The sequence below is a fragment of the Saimiri boliviensis genome, chromosome 15 (genome assembly GCF_048565385.1).
Source record: "Saimiri boliviensis isolate mSaiBol1 chromosome 15, mSaiBol1.pri, whole genome shotgun sequence".
NCBI lineage: Eukaryota > Metazoa > Chordata > Mammalia > Primates > Cebidae > Saimiri > Saimiri boliviensis.
The window spans coordinates 53,181,396-53,203,399 of NC_133463.1; the positions used below are offsets into that span (position 1 = coordinate 53,181,396).

The 22,004-nt window shown below is 39.3% G+C and overlaps 1 protein-coding gene across 2 annotated transcripts in view; it reads left to right on the forward strand.

Annotated features, from left to right (window-relative positions):
* Positions 1–14,314, forward strand: part of ATP6V1C1 (ATPase H+ transporting V1 subunit C1) — an 81,484-nt gene extending 67,170 nt beyond the window's left edge. For both annotated transcript variants that reach the window (XM_074386998.1, XM_003940670.4), the window contains exons 9-13: positions 5,499–5,591; positions 5,676–5,769; positions 7,244–7,341; positions 8,206–8,332; positions 9,988–14,314. In XM_074386998.1, the coding sequence (XP_074243099.1) occupies positions 5,499–5,591; positions 5,676–5,769; positions 7,244–7,341; positions 8,206–8,332; positions 9,988–10,083 (508 nt within the window). In that variant the 3' untranslated portion in view covers positions 10,084–14,314. The remainder of the gene's footprint in view (positions 1–5,498; positions 5,592–5,675; positions 5,770–7,243; positions 7,342–8,205; positions 8,333–9,987) is intronic.
* Positions 14,315–22,004: the final 7,690 nt, after the last annotated feature.

Sequence of the window (22,004 nt, forward strand, 5' to 3'; positions counted from 1 at the left end):
TGTTCTAATAGAAGTCAAAATAGTTGCTTAAATAGTCGCCTGAGGCCTATGGCTGTGTAAAGTGTCCAGTGGCAGAGTTAGGGGTAGAACTCAAAATGTTTTAGCTCCAGGTCCTGTACCCTTTTAATACTATTCCATGTCATTTTTTCATCTTCTGCCATTGCCACACCAGGTGTTCTTTGAGGAAATATAAATACAATGTATCTCTACCCCAAATGATTCATCTATATCTATATCTATATATTTATGCTTCAAAGGGAGGCAGCACTGTGGAAGATATAGAAGGCAATAAAGAAGTGGAATTAGTAAGGTCAGGCACGTGAATTATTTTCTTTTTCAGAGTCATTATGTCATATGGGAGGTAGCTTAGTATAATGGAAGGAGTTCTGGACCCAGGGATCTGAGTTCTGTTGCTGATTCTGTTACTGGTAGAGTCTGTCACCTGTAGGGTCTGTCACTGGTAGGGTTGTGACTGCAGGTTGTCTAGGTTTTTGGTGTTTTGAACAAAGAATTGAACAAAATGCCCAGCAAAGCAAAGAAAGAATGAAGCAACAAAAGAACGAAAGCAGGGATTTACTCAAAATGAAAGAAAATATACTCCACAGTGTGGGAGCGGACCTGAGCTGTGGCTCAAGGGCCCAGATACAGAATCTTCCTGGGTCCAAGTAACTCCTACAAGTTTCCCATTGGCCACTGCATGCTCACCTCATGTAAATGAAGTGGTAGCCAACAGTCAGTCTGATTGGTTGCAGAAAGCAGCCAACCAGAGGCTGAAGTGAAGTTACAAAGGTCAAACTCCTGTGCAAACCAATCAGAGGCTAGGGTGAAGTTGCAAAGTTATACTTCTGTGAAAATGAAAACTCATTTGGCAATCAGTCTGATTTGTTGCAGACAGCCAGTTTAGAATCTGCCATGCAGGAAAGGTCAAAGGGAGTAGCCCCTGGTCCTTTTGTTACTTAGGCACGGAAAGTTAGGGTTTTCCTTTCAATTTAGTTCTAGGAAGTCGGGGTGAAACAGCCTTAGGTTCCCTGCCTCCAGACTCTATTCTCCTGCCTCAGTTCTGCTACCACCTTGCTGTGTGACCTGGGGTAAGTCTTTTAACTTCTCTGGGCCTCATTTTCTTTGTCGGTAAATGAGTATAGCACCTTCCTTGTATATATTATGAAGTTATTTTAAGGCTTAATGGAGTATTCATGTATTTTCACAAATGTTGATCTTTTGAGAACTAAACAACAAACTTGTGCTTGTCATGAATTTTTTTCATTTGAGGGAATACCTTTTCATTCATACAGCTCTTCACATGGTAAACTGAAGACTACAGTTGTGTCTTGATATTAGTTTCTCACTTAGGCTGTTGATACTGACATTTCTGTAGGGCATTGAAGCCATAGAGGTTGACTCTGTCTAGGAGGCAGGTGGAGGAGGAGAGTGAAGACCCAGTGCATACAGAATGTCCTCCAGAGGTGGACATATGCCAAGCCAGATGTCCACGGGGATGGTGTATAGGCTTATTAAGTAAGCTCAGATTTACTCTGATAGGAAGACTTAAATATTCCATCAGAAATTTACATGTTTGGATGGCCACTTTAGTAGTTTAGGGGGAAGATTTCAGGTAGGGAACAGTTTAATGCAGTCAAGACTTATTTGCAAATGACTTGTAAGTGCACACTAACCTTCTGAGAGCTCCTAGCCTTTCCTTGCTCAGTGAAAACATCTGTTCTACCTGCTTCTCAGTTCAAAGTACATTTGGAATCACTGACTCAAAGACTTACCTATTTAAATTTAGTTAGAGAGAACATGGCACTAGCCCAAATAGCACCATGAAGAGTATGTGCAGTTCATGTAGGGGCAGATAGGCTTTTTTGAGTTGAAATTTTGTCTGCTATTTAGGAAAGATCTCAATAACTTGATGCTGAATTTTTGGCTTAACGCGATCAACATTTTTGAGTGGTTACTATGAGTTAGTCGTTGTTCTATGTGCTTTACACAAAGGTAGTAGTAATACATTACTTTTTGGAATGATAACTTGAGTGATTATTCTTGGGAGCACTGAAGATGAAAGCGGAATTTTGAGGTAGAATAGATTGAAAAATATTCACTGTAATATTCAGTCTAATATTTTTAAATCCATTCTTCTAACTGTCCTCAAACCTGAAAGAATGTAAAAATTCACAAAATATAACTATTTGTAGAATATTCAACATCAGCCTGTGGTCAAATATCCGCAATTTCATATGGTTAAATCTACTCTTCCTACTCCCACCAGACCTATTGCCACTGTTCCAGCTCTGACTCCCTCGTCCCTTGCCTGGACCATGGTAATTGACCTTAGTGCTCTCCTTTTCTCCGGTATTTTCTCCTCTCATCAGTCTTCCACATTGCTGCCATTTTCATCTTCGTAACATACAGATCTGTTACTTCCCTGTCTAAAACACTGCTTGTCCCTCCCCTCAACACACACACACACACACACACACACACACACACACACACACACCTTTCTTCTACCCTATATTCCAGGTACACACACACACACATATGCGCTCTCTCTTTCCTCTCCTCTTCTCCCCTCCCCTCTCCTCTCCCCTCCCCCCTCTCCCCTCTCCCCCCAGGCTGGAGTGCAGAGGAGTGATCTCTACTTACCATAAGCTCTGGGTTCAAGCGAGTCTCCTCAGCCTTCCAGGTAGCTGGGATTACAGGCATGTGCCACTACACTCAGCTAATTTTTGTATTTTTAGTAGAGATGGGGTTTCACTATGTTGGCCAAGCTGGTCTTGAACTCCAGACCTCAAGTGATCGCCCACCTCAGCCTCCCAAAGTGCTGGGATTACAGGTGTGAACCACCATGGCCAGCCCCATCTATACTTATTTTTGGCAATTCCTGAATCCTCAAATGCACCATGCTATTCCATTTCTATATTTATTTGCATATGGGGTTCTGTCTGGAACGTTCTTCTCTTTTTTGCCTTTCTTTCAAACTTCCACCTGGTATCACCTCTTCAGTGAAACTCCTTTGAATCCCTTCAGATAAAGTTACTAATTCCCCAGTGTGTCACATATATTTTCTATTACAGCACGTAACAACTCTGTATTGCAGTTACCTGTTTATGTCTGTTTCCTTTACTAAACCCATACCTTGAGATTGGGAGATGCTATCTTAGTTTTATACTAATATCCAGCAAGTGCTTGCATTACAGAGTCTCAGTACATGTTAAATGACTAAAAGTTCATTATAGTAATGACTTGTGATTTATTTTTTATACAGCTTTAAGAAATACCTTGCCATAGGGGAAAGAGGGAAAGCAAGTGGCATTTATTTTTTCTTAACAATGTGGCATAGGAGGATTTAGTTATAAGATAAGGTGGAAGTTTTATCTTGGCCTTTGTCACCATCAGGTTTTTGGGCAAGCCGTAGGAATTTGCTATGTCCCAGATATCTGCACAATAGGTAGGAACCTGCTTAATAGGTAACCTGCTCATCAGCACAGGGCCATGTCAAGCACCAAATGCTTTTGGAAGGTTTTTCAAAACAGTCAAGTATTGGATGAGTTTAAAAGATTAATATGATAATGGTATAACATTATTTGTGGCTCTGAAATAGCTTGCCAAGTTAGATTTGGATTTGTTTTGATCTCAAGCAGTTCACACATCACTGAGTAAATCTTGGCAAAAAGCAGAAGTTTTTTTTGATCAAGCTCTGTCCACTTGGTAGCTGCCCTCCATTTGGTTTGATGGGCACCAGGAGCAAGAACTAAGGGTAATTGTTTTGAGAAGACACAATTTAACAGGAGGTTTCAATGTTCTAAATCCAGAGTAGGTGAGCTTTCTCTGCATGTCAGCCATTACAGTGATCAGTACTCCCAGAGGTGTGCTGATCATACACTAGGGAGGTGGCCCGGCTGGCTGGCTGACCAGGAGCGGGGTGGATTCAGTACTTAAAGCCATTCTGTGATTAAACAGTGTGTGTCTAGTTGCCTCCTGAATTTACTTGGCTAACCAGGTGGTTCTCAGGCATCAGGAAAAACTACACATGCTTTTTATAAAATTTTAATATAGTATCTTTAAATTCCACAGGCATTCCTCTGTTTTGTAAAACTTATTTTTTCTGATTTCAGAGATACCAGATTGTAAATAAAAACTAAATGCTAAAAAACAAAGAAAACAACCAACAACAGGGCACAGGACACTTTTGGTAGTGATGGACATGTTTATTATCTAGATTATGGTGATGTTTTCATGCGTATGTCCACGCTTTGGATTATAGACATTAAATGAGCACAGTTTTTTGTATAACGATTACATTTCTGTAAAGCTGCTTAAAAAGCACTAAACATTAGAAGACCTCCAATATGTGAAAGATAGAAAGGGGAAGAGACTCCTCTCAGTAACATCCCCCTGCCCCAAGGTTATCACTGTGGAGCAGCTGCTGTGCAGCCGCGGCTTCTGTACAGGAGGCACTATAGGTAAATTCTCAAAGCCTAATTTGGACCATACTATATACAAGCTCAAACAGTGGACTTTCCCCAAGGTATTACAGATTTAGATGACTATTAAAATTTCCTGGCAGTTGTGTCTGGAAAGGTCTTTCCAGTGATGTCCATAGAGCTGTGACTGAATTGAAGTTCTGACCTCACTGGGCTTTTAGAAAAAGCCTAAAATGGAGCCATGAGGTGCACACAAGTACATTTATTCAGAGATGATTTAGACAGTTGTGTTTGTCATTTTTTTTTTTGACAGGGTCTTACTCTGTCACCCAGGCTGGAGTATAGTGGCGCAATCTCAGTTCACTGCAGCCTCAACCTCCCCAGCTCAAGTGATCCTCCCACGTCAGCCTCCCGAGTAGCTAGGACTACAGGCGTGTACCTTCACGCCCAGGTAGTTTTTGTATTTTTCATACAGACAGGGTCTTGCCATGTTGCCCAGTCCCGTCTCAAAGTCCTGAGCTCAAACAATCACCTGCCTCAGCCTCCTAAAGTGTTGGGATTATAGGCATGAGCCACCACATCCAGCCCGTCAGTTTTCGATTGAGAGGTCTCATGGGAGCAAAGGAAAGATCCACGGTTTGAGGTACTGGTAATGTAGAGAGGCTGGGCTGGGCCTCAGTGGGGCTGAGTTGGCCTGGAGAAAGGAAGAATTAGGGTTCCCGAAAAGAAGAGCGCACTTACCAAGGAAACACTGGAAACACACGAGCCTGGCGCTGACAGTGACTGAAAAGTGTGATTCTTACCATTTGGATGCTCTACTGGAGTTAATGTCTAATTTTGTTGGTTAGTAAGAAATAAATGTAATTAGACTGTTAAGGTAGCTTAAGCAAAATATAGCATAAACATTCAGTATCTTCAGTGTTTGAGGCAATCCAGATAGAAAAACATTGAGGTGATTTGGGAAGGGCCATTATACCCCACTTTTCTCTTCTGCCAGTTTCTGAATTTTGCCCTTAATATGAAAGACAGCAATATGTATAAATCTTTAAATGGACTTTTTTTTTTTTTTCATAGTGTTCTCTCAGAGGACCAAGATAGTTACCTGTGTAATGTCACCTTGTTTAGGAAGGCAGTTGATGACTTCAGACACAAAGCCAGGGAAAACAAGTAAGATTATTACTATTTTTTGTTTATTTACTGTGTTACATCAGCTGTATACAACGTGAACAATTTTTTTTCCCCCAAATTTAGATTCATTGTTCGTGACTTCCAGTATAATGAAGAGGAGATGAAAGCAGATAAAGAAGAAATGAACAGGCTTTCTACTGATAAGAAAAAACAATTTGTATGTGTTTTTAATATTTACTATTATCCAGTTAAGCAGAAGAAAAAGTGATATTGCTTTCCTTTGATTTAAAAGGAAGTAAAAATCTGCTTTGGTTTTAAGACATTTGATTTTGTTTTTTTAAAAATTGATTAGAATGAATTTCTTCTAAAGCTTAACTATTCTAAAGATAACTATTTTATCTATTTAAGATAGACCTAAGCTGCTTCTAGATCTGTCTTAAATAGATAGAATAGTTATCTTAAAACGCATCCTTAAAAATAAATTACTCCACCTAAATTCATATCAGATATTAATTTTAAATGCAGTATTCTGGTTAATGTCCTTGTACGTGAAGGGCGATTTTAGTTAAGTAACAAAGTTCTTTTCAGTAAGAATTTTCACTTTCTTGAGGCAGATTTTTTTCATGCCTCAGTCTCTTATTGAAACAGTTTGTATTGAAACTATTGGAGAATTGGTGTACTCTAGATGTAATGGGAAATGAGTGGAATTGTGAAAATGAAAGATGGTGTTAACTTACCATCTTCAAGTGTGGGGTTACTGTGAAGACTAAAAGCTTGTTTGGAAAGGGAAATAAAATGAGTAAAGATGTGTTTCTCTTAATAATATGAGAGGAAATAAAGGGGAGATATTGAAAATTAGTTCCAAGTACTTTTTAAGTCATATCCTATCAACTAGGAGGAAATTAATTCTAACCAAGTAATGTCCAAATAACCAGCTGTCTAGGGAAAACCTAAAATCCTTTTAAAGAATAGTTTGACCACAGATTTTCACTTTGTTTGCTATCCTTTTTGCTTAAATTAATTGGTTGGTACATCCTAATGAGCCTAATAATGTTATCCAAATGAGTGTTAGCAGAATTGATAATATATGTCTTTTAAGTATGGAAAGAGGAGGTATTTGAAATCTGTTTAATCCTACAGAATATTTGAAGTTTAAAAAGAACTTATACTACATAATTGGAATGTAAAGAGGTTTTAGATATCCAGACCAACTTCCTTTTTTTACAGATGGGAAAACTAAGAGCTAGGGCTGTTATATGGCTTGCCTACGTAACTGTTTGTCTTTGTTACTGAGAAGTTGTTTGTAAGTTGAATTTCATTTTAAATGTATTAAATGTTTTAGAGTGTTGTGTAGTAAATTCAGATCTTTATAGTTTGATTTTCAAACCTAAGGCATTTCTATATTTTGTACGAGTTTAAACTACTTTGATTAAAATATATGCCTTTTTCTGTGCTAGTGAATTGGTTCAGTGCATTTTAGTGTCTGTTGAGATCAGCCAGTAGTGGCTAACCTTATAATCTAATTTAAGGTGAGGTATGTGAGATAATGAGAATAACAGACATGTAGAAAGTGAATTATGTGACTTAATTCTTCTATAGATTACTAATAGGTAGTCACTTAAAAAAAATTTGGTCTATCTAATTTCTATTTCTAAGACCAAATTTGTGGTAATTTTTTTCTCTTTTTATAGGGACCACTTGTACGATGGCTGAAAGTGAATTTTAGTGAAGCGTTTATTGCATGGATTCACGTGAAAGCATTACGGGTTTTTGTTGAGTCTGTTTTAAGGTAAAGAAAGTTAATTGCCAAACTTGGAACTTAAAGAGTTTGTAGATTCCTTACATTACACAGTCCAGCAATAGGAAATTGGTTTGGAGAAACCAAAGGGCCAATCATGAGACAGAGGTTGTCAGTATCACACAGCTTATGAAGTGCATATTAGTCTTGTTCTTTAACAGCAGGTTTAGAAAAAGAGATTAATGCTGCCGTATCCTTAGCATTAATCTCTTGTGTTTTACTTAAGTTAAAAGTAGGCTAACTATTAGCCAGTATTTGTTTAAAAGGAAGATCTTTCAGATGTTTTTACATGTCACTGGATACATAGTATACTAATGACTTATTGAAATCATTTTGTATTAACCTAAACGATTTTAATATTTTGAGATACTTAAAAAAAATCATATTCTGGTCCTGTGTGTGTTGCTCATATTAGAAATAGTTTTTAAAAACCCAAAACTTATATATAACCATGCTTACTGTTTTTATGTTTCTTCAAATTTTCAAAGTAGATGTGGGTAAGCTCATGCTATTACCATAATAGTATTTATTAACCTTACTGTAATTATTTCCTGAGGCTATTTATATATTACCTTAGAAATTGAATGGTAATTGAAGTAATTCCTAGTAATCGGCTCATTTTCAAGAGAGATTTCTAGTGGACAGTGAGGACCAAAAGTTTGTGTTTCTATTTATATTAACATTCTTTGTGTATATTAAAGTTTCTCTATATATCAGTTGAACTTGTAAAAAGTAAAGTGAGATACTCTCTCCTTGTGAACCATGATTAAAGAGTATAAGAATATTTGCTTTGGTAAGAAAATCTCTTTACATGTTTGCTTCTGTGGCATACTGTTATTTCTGCTCCTTTGTAAGGTATGGCTTGCCAGTGAACTTCCAAGCAATGCTCCTTCAGCCCAATAAGAAAACTATGAAGAAACTGAGAGAAGTATTACATGAATTGTATAAACATCTAGACAGCAGTGCAGCAGCTATTATTGATGTAAGTATTATATTATCAAGTATATATATTAAGTATGTATTATTAGATAGCCCAGTAGAGTAAGAATTGAAATGCATTTCAGAAAAAAATGATTGAAAGAAGATAGACAGAAAAGGGAGAGTAAATATGATACTTAATCTTTTTTTATTACTTTGAGGTTCTCAACTTGTTATATAAACATAGTAATTTACATTGTTTACCTGTTTTACACTAATTATAGCTGTGTTTTACTTCTTGGCATTTCTACAAGCTGATAATTATCTTGCTGTGTATCAGATGTTTATAGCTGCAGACATACAGAAACCAGTGGATACTAGTTATTTACAAAAAGTATAAATTGCAGAGGCAGAAAATAAAGTTATTTTAATTTTATTTGGTAGAAGCGAGAGCGTCAATAGATGAGTATTTTCAAGGTAGGTATCATTTTTCTAAAATGGTATCGCTGGGTGTGGTGGCACATGCCTATAGTCCCAGCTACTCAGGAGGCTGAGGCAGGAGGATCGCTTGAGCCCAGGCCTTCAAGACAAACCTGGGTAATATAGCAAGAACCCATCTCAAAAAAGAAAAAAAAAACAGACCCCCCCCCAAAAAAAAAAAAATATATATATATATGTATATGTGTGCGTTTATATCTTCTTTTAAATAGAAGTGTTACCTTTAAACAAAAGAAGATATAAACTGCGTTAGTTGCATTTTTTTGTTGTTGTTGTTGCTGTTTAAAATTGTAGTGGGCTTTTATTTTATATTTTTGGTTTCAAATATCTTGCTGACTTTTTTTCTCTTTAAAAAGTTGAGTGGATGGTAGTATCTCACATAGGCATTAAACAGTTTATCTTGATAGAAGGAAATGTAGGAAATGACTTGCTACACTTTCGTGGAATTGTGGATAAATAAGAGGTCTAACTATTTGATACACAAATGTTCTAGCAGTAAGTTCTTGTAACATGCATATATAGTAAGTGATATATCCTTGTATGTTTTTTGTTTTGAGATCAGGTCTTGCTCTGTTGCTCAAGCTAGAATGTGGTGGCATGATTATAGCTCACTGCAGCCTCAACCTTTGTGCTCAAGTGATCCTCCCACCTCATCCTCCCAAGTAGTTGGGACTATAGGCACGCACCACCAAGCCTGGTTAATGTTTTTATTTTTATTTTTTGTAGAGACGGGGTCCTACTATGTTGCCCAGACTCATCCTGAGCTTAAGGCCTTGGCCTCCCAAAGTGCTGAGATTATAGAATAAGTGTTGCTTTTCAATCATACTTGCTTTATTTTTACTCCACATTTTGTAAACTTTGTATTCCATAAACTCAGTATTCTAGGCCCAAAATTTAAAAAGTAAATTTTTACAGTATACATAAAAAAGGTTGGTGGGATCATGCTGAATACATATGCAGGCTTTGAAGTCAGAATGCTTGAACCTGGCTTTACCACTCACTCTCTGTGTTTCCTAGGACAAGTCAGTGTTTTGGAGACAAAACAAGTCAGTGTGTCCTCATTTGCAAAATGGGAATAATAATGTCTAACTCAGATAAATTAGCCTTAAGTGCATACATTTAGCCCAGAGTAGGTGTTCAATAAAAAGGTAAATGTTAATACTTGCTTTCTCTTTTGAGTTGTGTAAATACATAATTGAATAATTGTCTATTTTTCCATAGGCTCCTATGGATATTCCAGGTTTAAACCTGAGTCAGCAAGAATACTACCCCTATGTGTACTACAAGATTGATTGCAACTTGCTGGAATTCAAGTAAAAATGGTCTCCTTCCCAGACAATCCTGTCCTTGTGTTGGTGTGTGCTAACAGAAATAAGTTGCAGTATGGTCGTACTTGTGGCTCTAGAATCCTTTGCTTGCTTCCTACCCGCTTTCCTAGGTGAATTCTCCCACAGAGTGGTCTGTATCTCGTTTTCTTTTTAAAGGAAAAAAAAAAATATATATATATATATATATAGTTTCTTCTTCTTGATCAGGTCTGTAAATGTGTACTAAAAAAAAGATCAGAGTTTATTTATAAACAGAATAGTTTATTTAAAGAGAAGGTCTTTTCCTTATTGATATCATGGTATGCATTAATTCCATTTGTTACTATTGTGCACAAAAGCCTTGTTTACAAGGGAATGGTGTAAACATTTATACTGTTTTGTTCACTGTGTTTAGTAGACATAACTGTTGAATAGTTATTGAATCGTGATGTAAAGAATATGTGACAATATGCAGGTATGGGCTTTCTAAATGTTTCAAATTTCAATCAATGAGCACTGTCTACACCCACAGGAGAGAATAAAATTACCTGTGCAAAGGTGTATTGTGGTGTGTGTAACTTAAGATTACAGTTCAGTTTGAGAGTGTAATAAATGATGTCATAGCTAACTTGCTATGCTGCTTCCAGGATTTTGTTATATGCTGAGGTGTAACCATTTGTGTTGTCTGACTTTCGTATGATTTAATTGAGCCAAATTTGGGTCAGAACACAAAATTGAAGATTATTTTTCAGTATATGATGGGTATTTACATTTGAACACTAGACTTTTAGTTCTCTCAAATAATTAAGAAGTAGGGCCAGTTTTGGATAAAGTCTAGCAGAACTATGCAGCTTTAGTCATTTGTTTTGTCTAAATCTGTATTTTACATGTTTTCTTCTTAAGATCTATAATTTTGGCATTTATATCATTTATGACATAGTCTGAAAATAGATATCGTTGGCCTTTAATCTCAGAAATGAATGACTTAGTTTAGTGTCCTGAAAGAGCTTTTAAAAGAGAATTTTTTGGCAGTGCTCTTCGCTTACTGTGCACTCACCGGTTTACAAATGGGAAAAAGAAGTTTACATTTCATTTTAGGGGCATCTCTAAGCTATGCTATTCCCTTTAGAAAATTAGCCTCCAAAATTTTTAATTTAACATTTAGTATTATTTCATAAATAATTTCAAACAAATACAGTTGTCCACAATGTAGATCATGAGAGATCCCTTCCCTCAATTTCCACCTCCCAAGGGAAGTTCATATATTTTTCTAGGTCCTTTTCTATCTTTACATCTTTCTCTCTCTCTCTCCCTCTCTCTTTCTCTCTCTCACATATACACACACAGAATTTATTTTTAATAAAACAGGGTTATACTACACACATCCTGTCACTTGCTTTTTTTTTTTTTTTTTTTTTTTTTTGCTTAATAGTATCCTTAAGATAATCTTTTATGTCAGTGAAGCTAGAGCTACCTCATTCTTTTAACCGGCTGCATGGTATTCCATCGAGTGTCTGCCATCAGCCAAGTGATAGTCTGCTTGTTTTTAGTTTTTGCTCTTAACAAACACTGCTGCAGTCAGGATCCTTGCACAGATTTCTTTGTATACTTGTATTAGTATTTCTCTAAGACCCCAGAAGTGGAATTTGTAGGGTCACAGGTTATGTACATTTAAGTTTTTGACACTCACTGCCAAGTCATCTGTCAGAATTCTAAACTAAAGACATGTTTGGAATGTGGATTTATCTTCAGTTTTTCCTTGGACAAGAGGAAGCTGTGAAAAATTTTGATAATCAGAAATTGTGGTTTTTCGTCTTTTGCACGTTCTTTGAGTCTTAGTATTTGTAACATGGGGCTACTCTCTCTATCATAGGGAGGTATGTTTTGACAATAAATTGACTTTTAAGAAAAGCTTGTCACTAACCTGAAGCTCAGCCACACAGTAACTTTTAAGGTTTTAGACTTTACTGTTGTTCTCATGAGAATAGGTAGAGACTGCGTAAGGTTTAAAATCCCTGCATATGTTTGAAACTACGGGACTTTCACTGTGATTTCCACCAGGGAATTATAGCAGAGTGGCTGAGCTTGTGTTCCTAGGCCAGGCCCTAGCTCTGCTGCTGATGCGCTGTGTGGTCCTGGGCAGAGTGATCTCTGATTTCCAGTCCCTCCTCTCTAAAATGGGCATGATTAGAGTGCCCACCTCATTAGGGACATTGAGGTGAGTCAGTACGATTCCACGTGCCAGAAAGTGCTGTGAGTGGTGCCTGGTGAGAGGCTGGTAAAGGTACTTAGCCCTTGGGGAACACATGTAGTTCCTTTTCACTATGTTTAATTTGGGAAATTCCAGGTCCACATCATTGTAGAGTCTGAGGTTTAGAAAGAATTCATTGTGTCTAACGTAACATTAGAGCAGTTTGTGTCACCGAGCTCCAGTCTGTCCTGGATTTTTGATATTGTTGGTGATGGTCACCATTCCTGGGAAGGGACTGTTCCAGGCCACTTGCCGTCCCCAGGAGTGCTCAGATAACAGACTCATCAAACATTTACTGAGAGTCTGTCAGGACCATTCACAGCCACATCATCCTCTCGGCCTCTCCCTCTGTTGTTATGGTGGGAGGACTGGCGGTCCCCATTTTAATGTATGCAGACTTAAGGTCAAAGAATTGAATTCTTTGTTGAGTCACAAATTTTGAGCCAGTCAGACTTTGAACCTAAGGTTTCTGACTGCTGGGTGTCATACTTCCCTACCTACACTCACTCGTGTGAATGAGCCAGACATGTTCCGTAACCTGAGTCCGAGATGGACAATGTCATAGGAAAGGTACTAGATACGGAGACTCAGATGTTAACTTGTGTTGCTATTTGCTGTTTTGTTTTGTTTTTGTCTTTGAGACAAGGTCTCGCTCTGTCACCCAGGGTGGAGTGCAGTGGCACGATCAGGGCTTACTGCAGCCTCAGCCTTGACTTCCCAGGCTCAAGCAATCCTCCCACCTCAGCCCCCCAGGCAGCTGGGCCTACAGGTGTGCGCTACCGTGCCTGGCCAATTCTTTTGAATTTTAGCACAGATGAGGTCTCAATATGTTGCCTGGGCTGGTCTCGAACTCCTGAGCTCAAGGGATCGTCCCGCCTCAGCCTCCCAAACTGCTGGAATTACAAACAAGTGTGAGCCATTGCACCTGGCCTGTGTTGCTATTATATTTAGTAGGAACCCAGGAGTCCAGAACGCTTCATCTACGATGGGTTAGATAATGTGTCTAGTTGTTTGCATGCTAATGTCAATAGTCTCAGTTATTCACCCTAGGAGAGTTTTCTACCTCTCACACTACGCTGCTGAAGTTGTTCTTCAGCAGAAAATCTTTGTGGAACATAGTCCAGGTTTTTGAATGAGTACATATCCAGTAGTACCCTTAAAGTAATGCTTTGTACACAAATACTCAGCAAATGTGAACCTTTATTTGCTCTTACTTCAAAATTAAATAGTCCCAAATGTTGGAAATAAAAGACATTGGTCTAGATATGAGGTTTTTCTCCTTCATTCTCAGCTGTCCTTTATTTTAAGAAGAAATCAAAGTAGCATATGCACAAGTTTAAAAACCACATACAAATACTGTAGAACAGTGTATAACGAAAACCTTGCCTGCCTTTATAAAAATGTGATTATCTTCTTCTGTTAACGTCAATAAAAGATGGTTTGTCCTAGAAGGTCAATAAATGGTATTATGTTCTAGAGGAAACCTAGCAAAAGCTTTCCTAATTTAGTACTTGTCTGTAAATTGATGTTCACCCATTTCAATATTGTAGTCTTATTCATGGTCTTTATTTTTCTAGCATAGATAACAATTGATGCTTTAGATTCATATATGCAGGTAATTCTTGCTTTCTAAGAAAAGGAATATGGCACATTGGAACCATTTTATTCACCAGCGGATTTGCCCTTAGAGTTTTTTGATCTGAGCTGATGGCTTGTGAGAGAAAAAGGCAGCAGAGTAAAGCCGTGGAAGCCATGAACAGCGAGAGACTGCCTCCTGGCCTTGTTGCTGCTGCAGAAGATGAAACTGAGGAGCAACAAGAATGGTCAAGATAATGCAAGAAGAAGAAGGCTTTAAAACAAACCAGAAGGCAGTCAGCAAACACAAAGGGGGACATTCCTTCCCTGGCAGTTGCTCAAAACTGAAATTGGTTATTATGTACACCGGGGCTTGTACTTGGGGAATTTAATAAAAATGCTCATTACCAAACTCCATAGAGATGTGGTTGAAAGTTTTAAATAGATCTGAGGAATCGCCTGCATTTTAAACAAATACCCAGGAGAATCAGAGGCTAGGGGTTAGTCAATTATAATCTGATGCTACCTTTTAAAGATTCTTCTTCTGAACCCTCAGATTGAGGTGTTGATTTAGAATTTGTAAGCATCTTGAGGTCTCATTCAAATAGTGATTCTTCTCTGTTTACAGAGACCACACTTACTAGAATCATCGTGAGTAGATCAGCTTTTCCTGCTGTCACTTGAGGAAATACTCCACATCGTTAAATCAGTAGAACTGGAGAGTTCTGTCTCAGCAGAAATTGATCAATAAAGATGTCTTTTGCCCTTGAAAGGCCATGGAATATCAAGCTGAAATTCGCAAAAACTCTAAAATGATCAAGGTCACATTTTCATCTTTTAATTGAGAACTCATTCTGGACACGATTTATCACTGCTTGTAAAGTGTAAAAAGGAACAACCAAAACAGACTTTGAAAGAATGGTTTCTGTGAGGAAGCTCCCCTCCCCGCCAGGAAAGGGCTGTTAAGTTGAAAGTGAAAAAAGGAGTTGGAGGCGGCAAAGGTTATTGTTGGTGTTGGACAAAGGAAGGAATAAACTGTATGGTGCCACCTTGAACTTGAAAGTCATTTGTTTTTCAACCAGAAGATGAAGTATTTAGTATATCAAATCCCAAGAGCAGTTTTATGTATTTTGTTATTTCCTAGTATGTGAATAACCTCACCACATAGTCCTGTGACAAATTTGTCCTATTTTGTATAAACTATTTAGATACATTTTGGGGCTGTTTCTTAGAGTGCTTTATAGGTCAGACAAGTTTTTATGCGTTGTTAGAAGCATGAAGACACTTGTTTTTTAAATAGAAATTGTGACTACCCAGGTACCATATTTTGCCACAAGAGGGCACTCGTGCCATTTAAAAGCAAACAGTTTCTCTGCCCCGCATTTTTGTTCTGACATGTACAGTCAGTTTAGAGAAGCCTACACTCCACTGCATTCTGGTTTGGTATATTTTGTTACAAGCATTTATTAATATAAAGTTCTCAAAAATGTTAGATGACTCATTTATTTTGTAGCAGTCTAGCCTCTGTATGTGTGCATAAAACTCACATACCTTTCTGCAGACCAGTGCCAGCCAGTGATAGTTTTCACTGAAGATCAAATGAAAAAGGTAAGGATATAGGTATGTGTGTGTGCATGTGTGTGTGCATATATAATCACTTATTCTGTAGATAGTTACTGAGTATGTGCTGTGATCCAGGCATTGTGTTATTCACGGGGGATTGAATGCAAGCAGTCAGATGGGCACAGTGTCTGCCTGCCTTGATTGGGGCATGCAGCCTGGTGATCTGGTGGCAGTCTTACTGGACAAAACACAAACCCAGCAGCCCCAAGTTAGGAAGAGGATTTTACTGATCTGTGAAATCCACAGTCTGAAAACATACTGATTTAAGGGTATCTGTCCAGAAAAGTCAACCTATGATATCAATCAGTGAGTTAAAGAACAGACTCATCTTTTTTTCATGTTTGACCACTTAGTCAGTCTGGCTTAGCATTGTCCAAAAGCATTTCCTGTGATGATGGACATTCTATACCTGTGCTACCCAATGTGGTTAGCCCCTAGTCACATGTGACTGAAGACTTGAACTGTGGCTCGTGTGACTGAAGAACTGAATTTTTTTGTATCTTATTTTTATTTTTTGAGGCAGGGTCTGGCACTGTTGCCCAGGCTGCCTTCTGGGCTCAAGCCATCTTCCCTTCTCTGCGTCCCAAGTAGGTGAAACCACAGGCACACGTCACCACATCCGGCTTTTTTTTTTCTTTTTTTTTTTTTTGGTAGAGACTCATCGTGTTGCCCAGGCTGGTCTTTAGTTCCTAAGCTCAAGCGATTGGCCCTCCTCAGCCTCCCAATGTGCTAGGATTACAGGCAAAACCCACCACACCTGACCAATCTTATTTAACTTAAATAGCTACATGTGGCTGGTGGTTACTGCACTGGGCATACAGGTCTAGTTGGTCACACCTGGCCAATGAGCCTGTTTGACCTTGAGTTTCTAATATACCCAATATCCTTTGGCTTTTTTGCTTGTTTCTATGATGGGAAGAGCCAGCCTTGCTTCTGTTTACTTTGCCAGATTTTAACATCCGCACAAGCTCGAGAAAGAGGAAAGGATTGCTCTTGGAATCATTGTTGATGTGCCTCAGATTGCCACGCAGGACAGCATTCTCTTTGATCACAAAAGAACTACATATACTTTGTGCATTGATGTGCGTGAGAGTAAACCGGTTGTCGTACTGAAAGACCAAAAGCTGTTTCTGACAGGAAATATTGAATCAGCAGAATTGAAAACACAGCTGTGTGGTTCTAACGGGAATATAATTTCTTCTGTCAATCAGTGCTCACTTAGCATCCATTGTGTGCAGGGCATTCGCTATTCCAGCCTCTGCAGGGAGACATCAGAGAGATGCGCAACACGTGCTTTTGAATGACATGATTTGTCTCTAGTGACTGAGAAGTTTAAGAGGTTCATGAAACGTTGAAGCCGTTGAGGCCTTGTTTGAGAAGTCTAGCAACTCACAGTTGCTCCTGGAAAGAGGCAAATGGGAAAGGGAGAGCCCTCTGTCAGAGGCTTGTTTTCCATCAGTGACGTGTGATACGGATTTTTACCTCCCACTGTCAGTTGGCCACCCTCTGCCTTCAGGCTTGTGAAGCTTTCTGGAATTCCCCCTCCCCATCCTGCACTCCTGGCTCCTTTGCTTTGCCCACTGGCCATGTTCCTTTCCTAGTCTATTCTGACAACCTCCTAACTGGCCACTTGTTCCCAGTCTCTGGTCACCTTCATCTCTCCCTGGCTGTGGGGCCAGAGGACTGGCAAGTCACTGCTCACAAATCCTGGAGAGCTGCTCCCTTGCCCTCAGGATAAAGTCTGTGTTCAAACTGGATTTTTTTCCCCATTAGAATTGCTTCTCTATGTGTTCTCTAAAAGGAGAGTATCGTTTACTGTCTGTTGATTTGATGGGGGGCTCTTTAGAGGAGGAATTTAGGTCATAGATGGTCCTTAGGGATGCTCCAGTAGTCCCCTTTACTACCTCCTCCAAGCGGGCCACATGGGCCAGCTTCACATCTGTACTCTCTCAGGGTGTTATCGTGGGCAGCCACGATTAAATTGCAGGTCCAAATTTTCTAGCAAGGTACATGGCGCAGAGGAGGGGCTCAACATATTAACTGCTGTTCTTATTGTTAGTATTATCCTTTTCCATGCTATGTGATTTGTGTTTCTTTTTTGCCTATTGCCTCATATCTTATGTGAGTTGAAATTAGTTCCCCTTTAACTGCATCTGTTTAGAAGGCAGATTCCCCATTAAAAACCTGCCGGCATCACATGACCAGCAAGTTCACTCCCACATGTAAATCCAAGACAACCGAAACCGTATGTTCACACAAAGACCTGTACGTGAAAGTTCATAACAGCATTATTCATAATAGCCAAAATTGGAAACAACCCAAGAGCCCATCAACAGATGTATGAGTGTATAGACAAAATCTGGTTTATTCACACAATGGAATATTATACAGCCATAAAAAGAAATGCAGTACTGACCCATGCCACAAACATGGATGAACCTAGAAAACATTGTGCCAAGTGCAAGAAGCCAGACACAAAAGGTCACATGTGATTTCACTTATAGGAAATGTCAGGCATAGGCAAATAAACTGGTATAGAAAGAAGATTCATGGTTGCCAGGAACCAGGATGGGAAGGGATTTGGTAGTGACGGCTGATGGATACAGGGTTTCTTTAGGGGTGATCATGTTCTGGAGTTAAGATAGTGCTGACAATCACACAACTTTATGAATACACTAAAAAAACCACTGAATTGTGTACTTTAGAAGGTGAATTTTATGGTGTGTGATTTCTCAATTTAAAAAAGCTACTAGGAATTAGCTCAAATTTTCTACAAATTCTCTTAATGCTCTGCTTATATGTTTATATCGATACAGTTTTTAAAAGCTAATTTGAATTCCCTTTTACGAATGGTAAGGAGTTTGCCCTTTGGGGTTTCACTCCAGCCAGTTCTCTTGCTGTCGTTTCTGTCCGCTTGCCTTTTTTGTTGTTTTCGTTTGTCCACTCAGCACCTCAGCTGGCCTTGGCTGCAGCCATCTGCAGTCGCCTCCTCCACTTGGGGGCTAGGTTGCAAATCTGTCCCAGAGTAGCTCATCTCACTGGTTATCACATTAGCAGTCGTCACTCATGTCAACAGTTCCCGAATAAAAGATGGCTGGCTGGCTGGCTGAAACTTTGCTGGTCTGACGATATCTTTCTGTTGTTTCAATACATGTGTCACTGACAACTGGCTTAGGTAAAAGTGCCCACAGTTCCTTTATCCATTCAACAACCATTTACTGAGGGTAGAATCCTCATTCACTTAGTGAATACTTAGTAATTTTTGAATACCTGGAAGCTGGGGCAGGAGCAACCAAATGAGAAAAGCGACCCTGTCTGCATGCAGCTTACCTGCTGGTGGACAATACACAATAAACATAGTGAACAAGGTAAGGCTTTTCGCCCTCTGCACCTGTGAGGCCGTTGAGAACTGATCTGGGCTGGGAATGGGTAGGAAGAGCTGCTTCAGAGGCGTGTCTAGTTGTACGCTAGAAGATGCCAGCCATGTGAAGGCCTAGGGGAAGGAACTGGCTCAGAGAGGTTGGGTAACAGAGGGTCAGCATGGCAACAGCTGAGTGAGGGGCGTGGATGTGCAGCAAATGCGCATAAGGCCGGGTCTTCCAGACATGGTGAGGAATTCAGATGTTTTTCTTATAACAAAGAGAACCCATTTTAGTCTCATTTGCCTGTTTCAAGGATCACCCCGGCAGTGGTCATACTTGTGTGTTTGTAACCCCAATTTCTTACGTCGTGCTTGGCACATTCATAGCCGGCGCGGCGTTCTGGCTCAGAACCTGGCGGATGAATTCACGGAGAATGTACTCAACTCCGAACTGTGCCGGACTCTGCATGCGGCAGTTCTCTGCAGCTTCTCACACTTTAAAAGTGTTTTGCAAACATACTGAATGCTTTCCTGCAAATGCCTGTGAAGATCCAGGCAGAATTTTGTAATTTGTAAAATGTATTAAATTCTTTTGCAACTGCCTTGATTTCTTCACAATTACCTGTTTATCAAATTGGCATTTTAAATAATATTTGACACATAACTGACTGACTTCACAGCTGCAAATTAGTCAGACATTAGTCTTTTGATAATAGCCAACACGTGACAACAGGGTTTTCTGGGTTTTTTGTTTGTTTTTTGCATGAGGGGGTGGGGGCCATTCTGTTTTCCTTTTCATTTTTCCAATATGTCGTATTTCTCACTTCCACTTTTCTTAGAGGGGAGGATTGTCTTTTTGCGGTTTGAAAACTGTTATAGTCTTGCTGAGAGACAAGAGGTGATGATCTCCACCCCGTAGTAAAAGTCTATCATATGAATTGTCACTGCTCTAACTTTTCTCTGTCCCTGCCTCTTAAGTCATTTAAGGTATTTGTTTGAGTAGCAATATCGGATTCCTTTCATTTTCCAGGGGAAATACAGCAACTTTAGAGAGGAGTGAACATGGGAATATATGAATTGGTTGCTTGAGAAGTGTTAGTGTTAGTTCTGGAATGGGGGCCTGTGCCATTAGGTACTTATGCTGAAAGGAAGTGTAAAATTTTCCATAATCACAGCTTTCCAGATTTTAATTGGCTGGTTGCCCTTGAGTCAAACTTTCTTTTCTAAAATAAATGTTTTGGATGGCTCTTATCTTTACAACCAGACACACAGCTTCAGTTCCTCCTAAGAAAGTTAACTCTTCAGCTATATGGTGGTACACAATGCTGTCCCTGCTCAGCAGCTTTTGAACACTCAATAAATCCCACATTAGAGTTGCAAGGAGAAAGTAACATTTATTAGATCTCTCATTTTTTAAATCCCCCCTCCCCCGCTTTTTTTTTCTGAGATCGAGTTTTGCTCTGTCACCCAAGATATAGTGCAGTGGTGCTAACATGGCTCACTACAGCCTCAACCTTTCAGGCCCAAACAGTCTTTCTGCCTCAGCCTCCTGAGTAGGTGGGACCACAGACACATTCAGCTATTTAAAAAAGCTTTTTGTAAATTAGCCAGGCACCTGTAGTCCCTGTAGTCCCTGTAGGGAGGCTGAGGCAGGAGAATCGATTGAACCTGGGAGGTGGAGATTGCGGTAAGCTGAGATCGTGCCACTGCACTCCAGTCTGGGCAACAAGAGTGAAACTCCGTCTCAAAACAATTTTTTTGTGTGTGTGTGTAGAGACTATGTTGCCCAGGCTGTCATTGTTTATCCATTGATTTTTTTTTTCCTTTGTTTTCTTTTCCTAGTTTCCCCCCTGTTCTTTGCTTCTTAATTTTGGTTGGTCAAAATCTTTCTTTTAACATTTCGGTTCCTCTTCAACCTTGGGAATTCTGTTTTTATTCTTTCTTGCCCTTTCCTTGCTTCATTTCAGGACTCCTTTCCAATGAACCTGCCATTTTTTTCCTGCAAGGATTGTAGTTTTAAAGAAAGCCCACTTGCCTGAAACTTCATGTAGCTAAGCAGCTATTTCAAATAACTTATGAAGTTGAGGAAAATAAATGATAAAATCATGCAGTGAGGCAGTGTATTAGTTCTCTAAAGTCAAGAGTTCAGAGTTCTGAGTTCTCTAAAGAAAAGAGTCAGCATATGAAGAAGTTTATTATAAGAAACTGGCTCACATGATCACAGAGGCTGGCAAGTCCAAAATCTGCTAAGCAGATGTGGGAAGTATAAAAGTTCCTCTTCAAAGTTTTCTTTCTTGTTAAAAAACAAATCCTTCTTGCTTTTTGTTAGTAACTCTTTGTTAAGCCCTATCCTATGTATCTGTTAAACATGCTTACAGGCATGTAGTACATTCTATGTCCTTGTACTTTAACCAAAATATTTGTGCTGGGACATGCTCACAGGCATGTCCCAGCTTGCAGCCTGTGCCCTTTCCTTATTTGGACTTCCTTTTTTAAACTTGTTTAGAAAAGTTTTAAGTTGTTAGCCAATCGGGTTTTAGTTTAAATTGTGAGATCTGGCTCCAACTAATGGAGCTCAGACACAGCAGTAAGGACAACCCCAAATGGGTAAGGAATAAATATGTCTGCTTTTCCTTTGTTCATTGTACTCCTTCAGCAAGATGGCTAGTGAGGGTCCCCTTCCTGCAGGAAGTAAAAATTGCCTTGCTGAGTGATCCTTTGTCTCAGTGCTAATTTTTCTTTGCAGCACAGAGCATCTGTTTCCAACAGCAGATGTCCCTGTTTAAGTCTGAAGGCTGGAAGCTGCTATAGAACCAGAAGAGTTGATGTCCCAGTGAGAAGGCATCAGGCAGGAGAGTTCACTCTTACCAGGGTCAGTCTTTCGTTCTATTCAGGCCTCAGCTGCTTGGGTGTGGCCCACCCACATTGTGTCTGCTTTACTCACATAGCTAATTGAAATGTGAATCTCATGTAAAACACTGGTATGGTTTGGCTGTGACCCCATCCAAATCTCACCTTGAATTGTAGGTCCCATAATTCCTTTGTGTTGTGGGAGGGACCCAGTGGGAGATAATTGAATCATAAGGGCGGTTTCCCCCATACTGTTCTTGTGGTAGTGAAT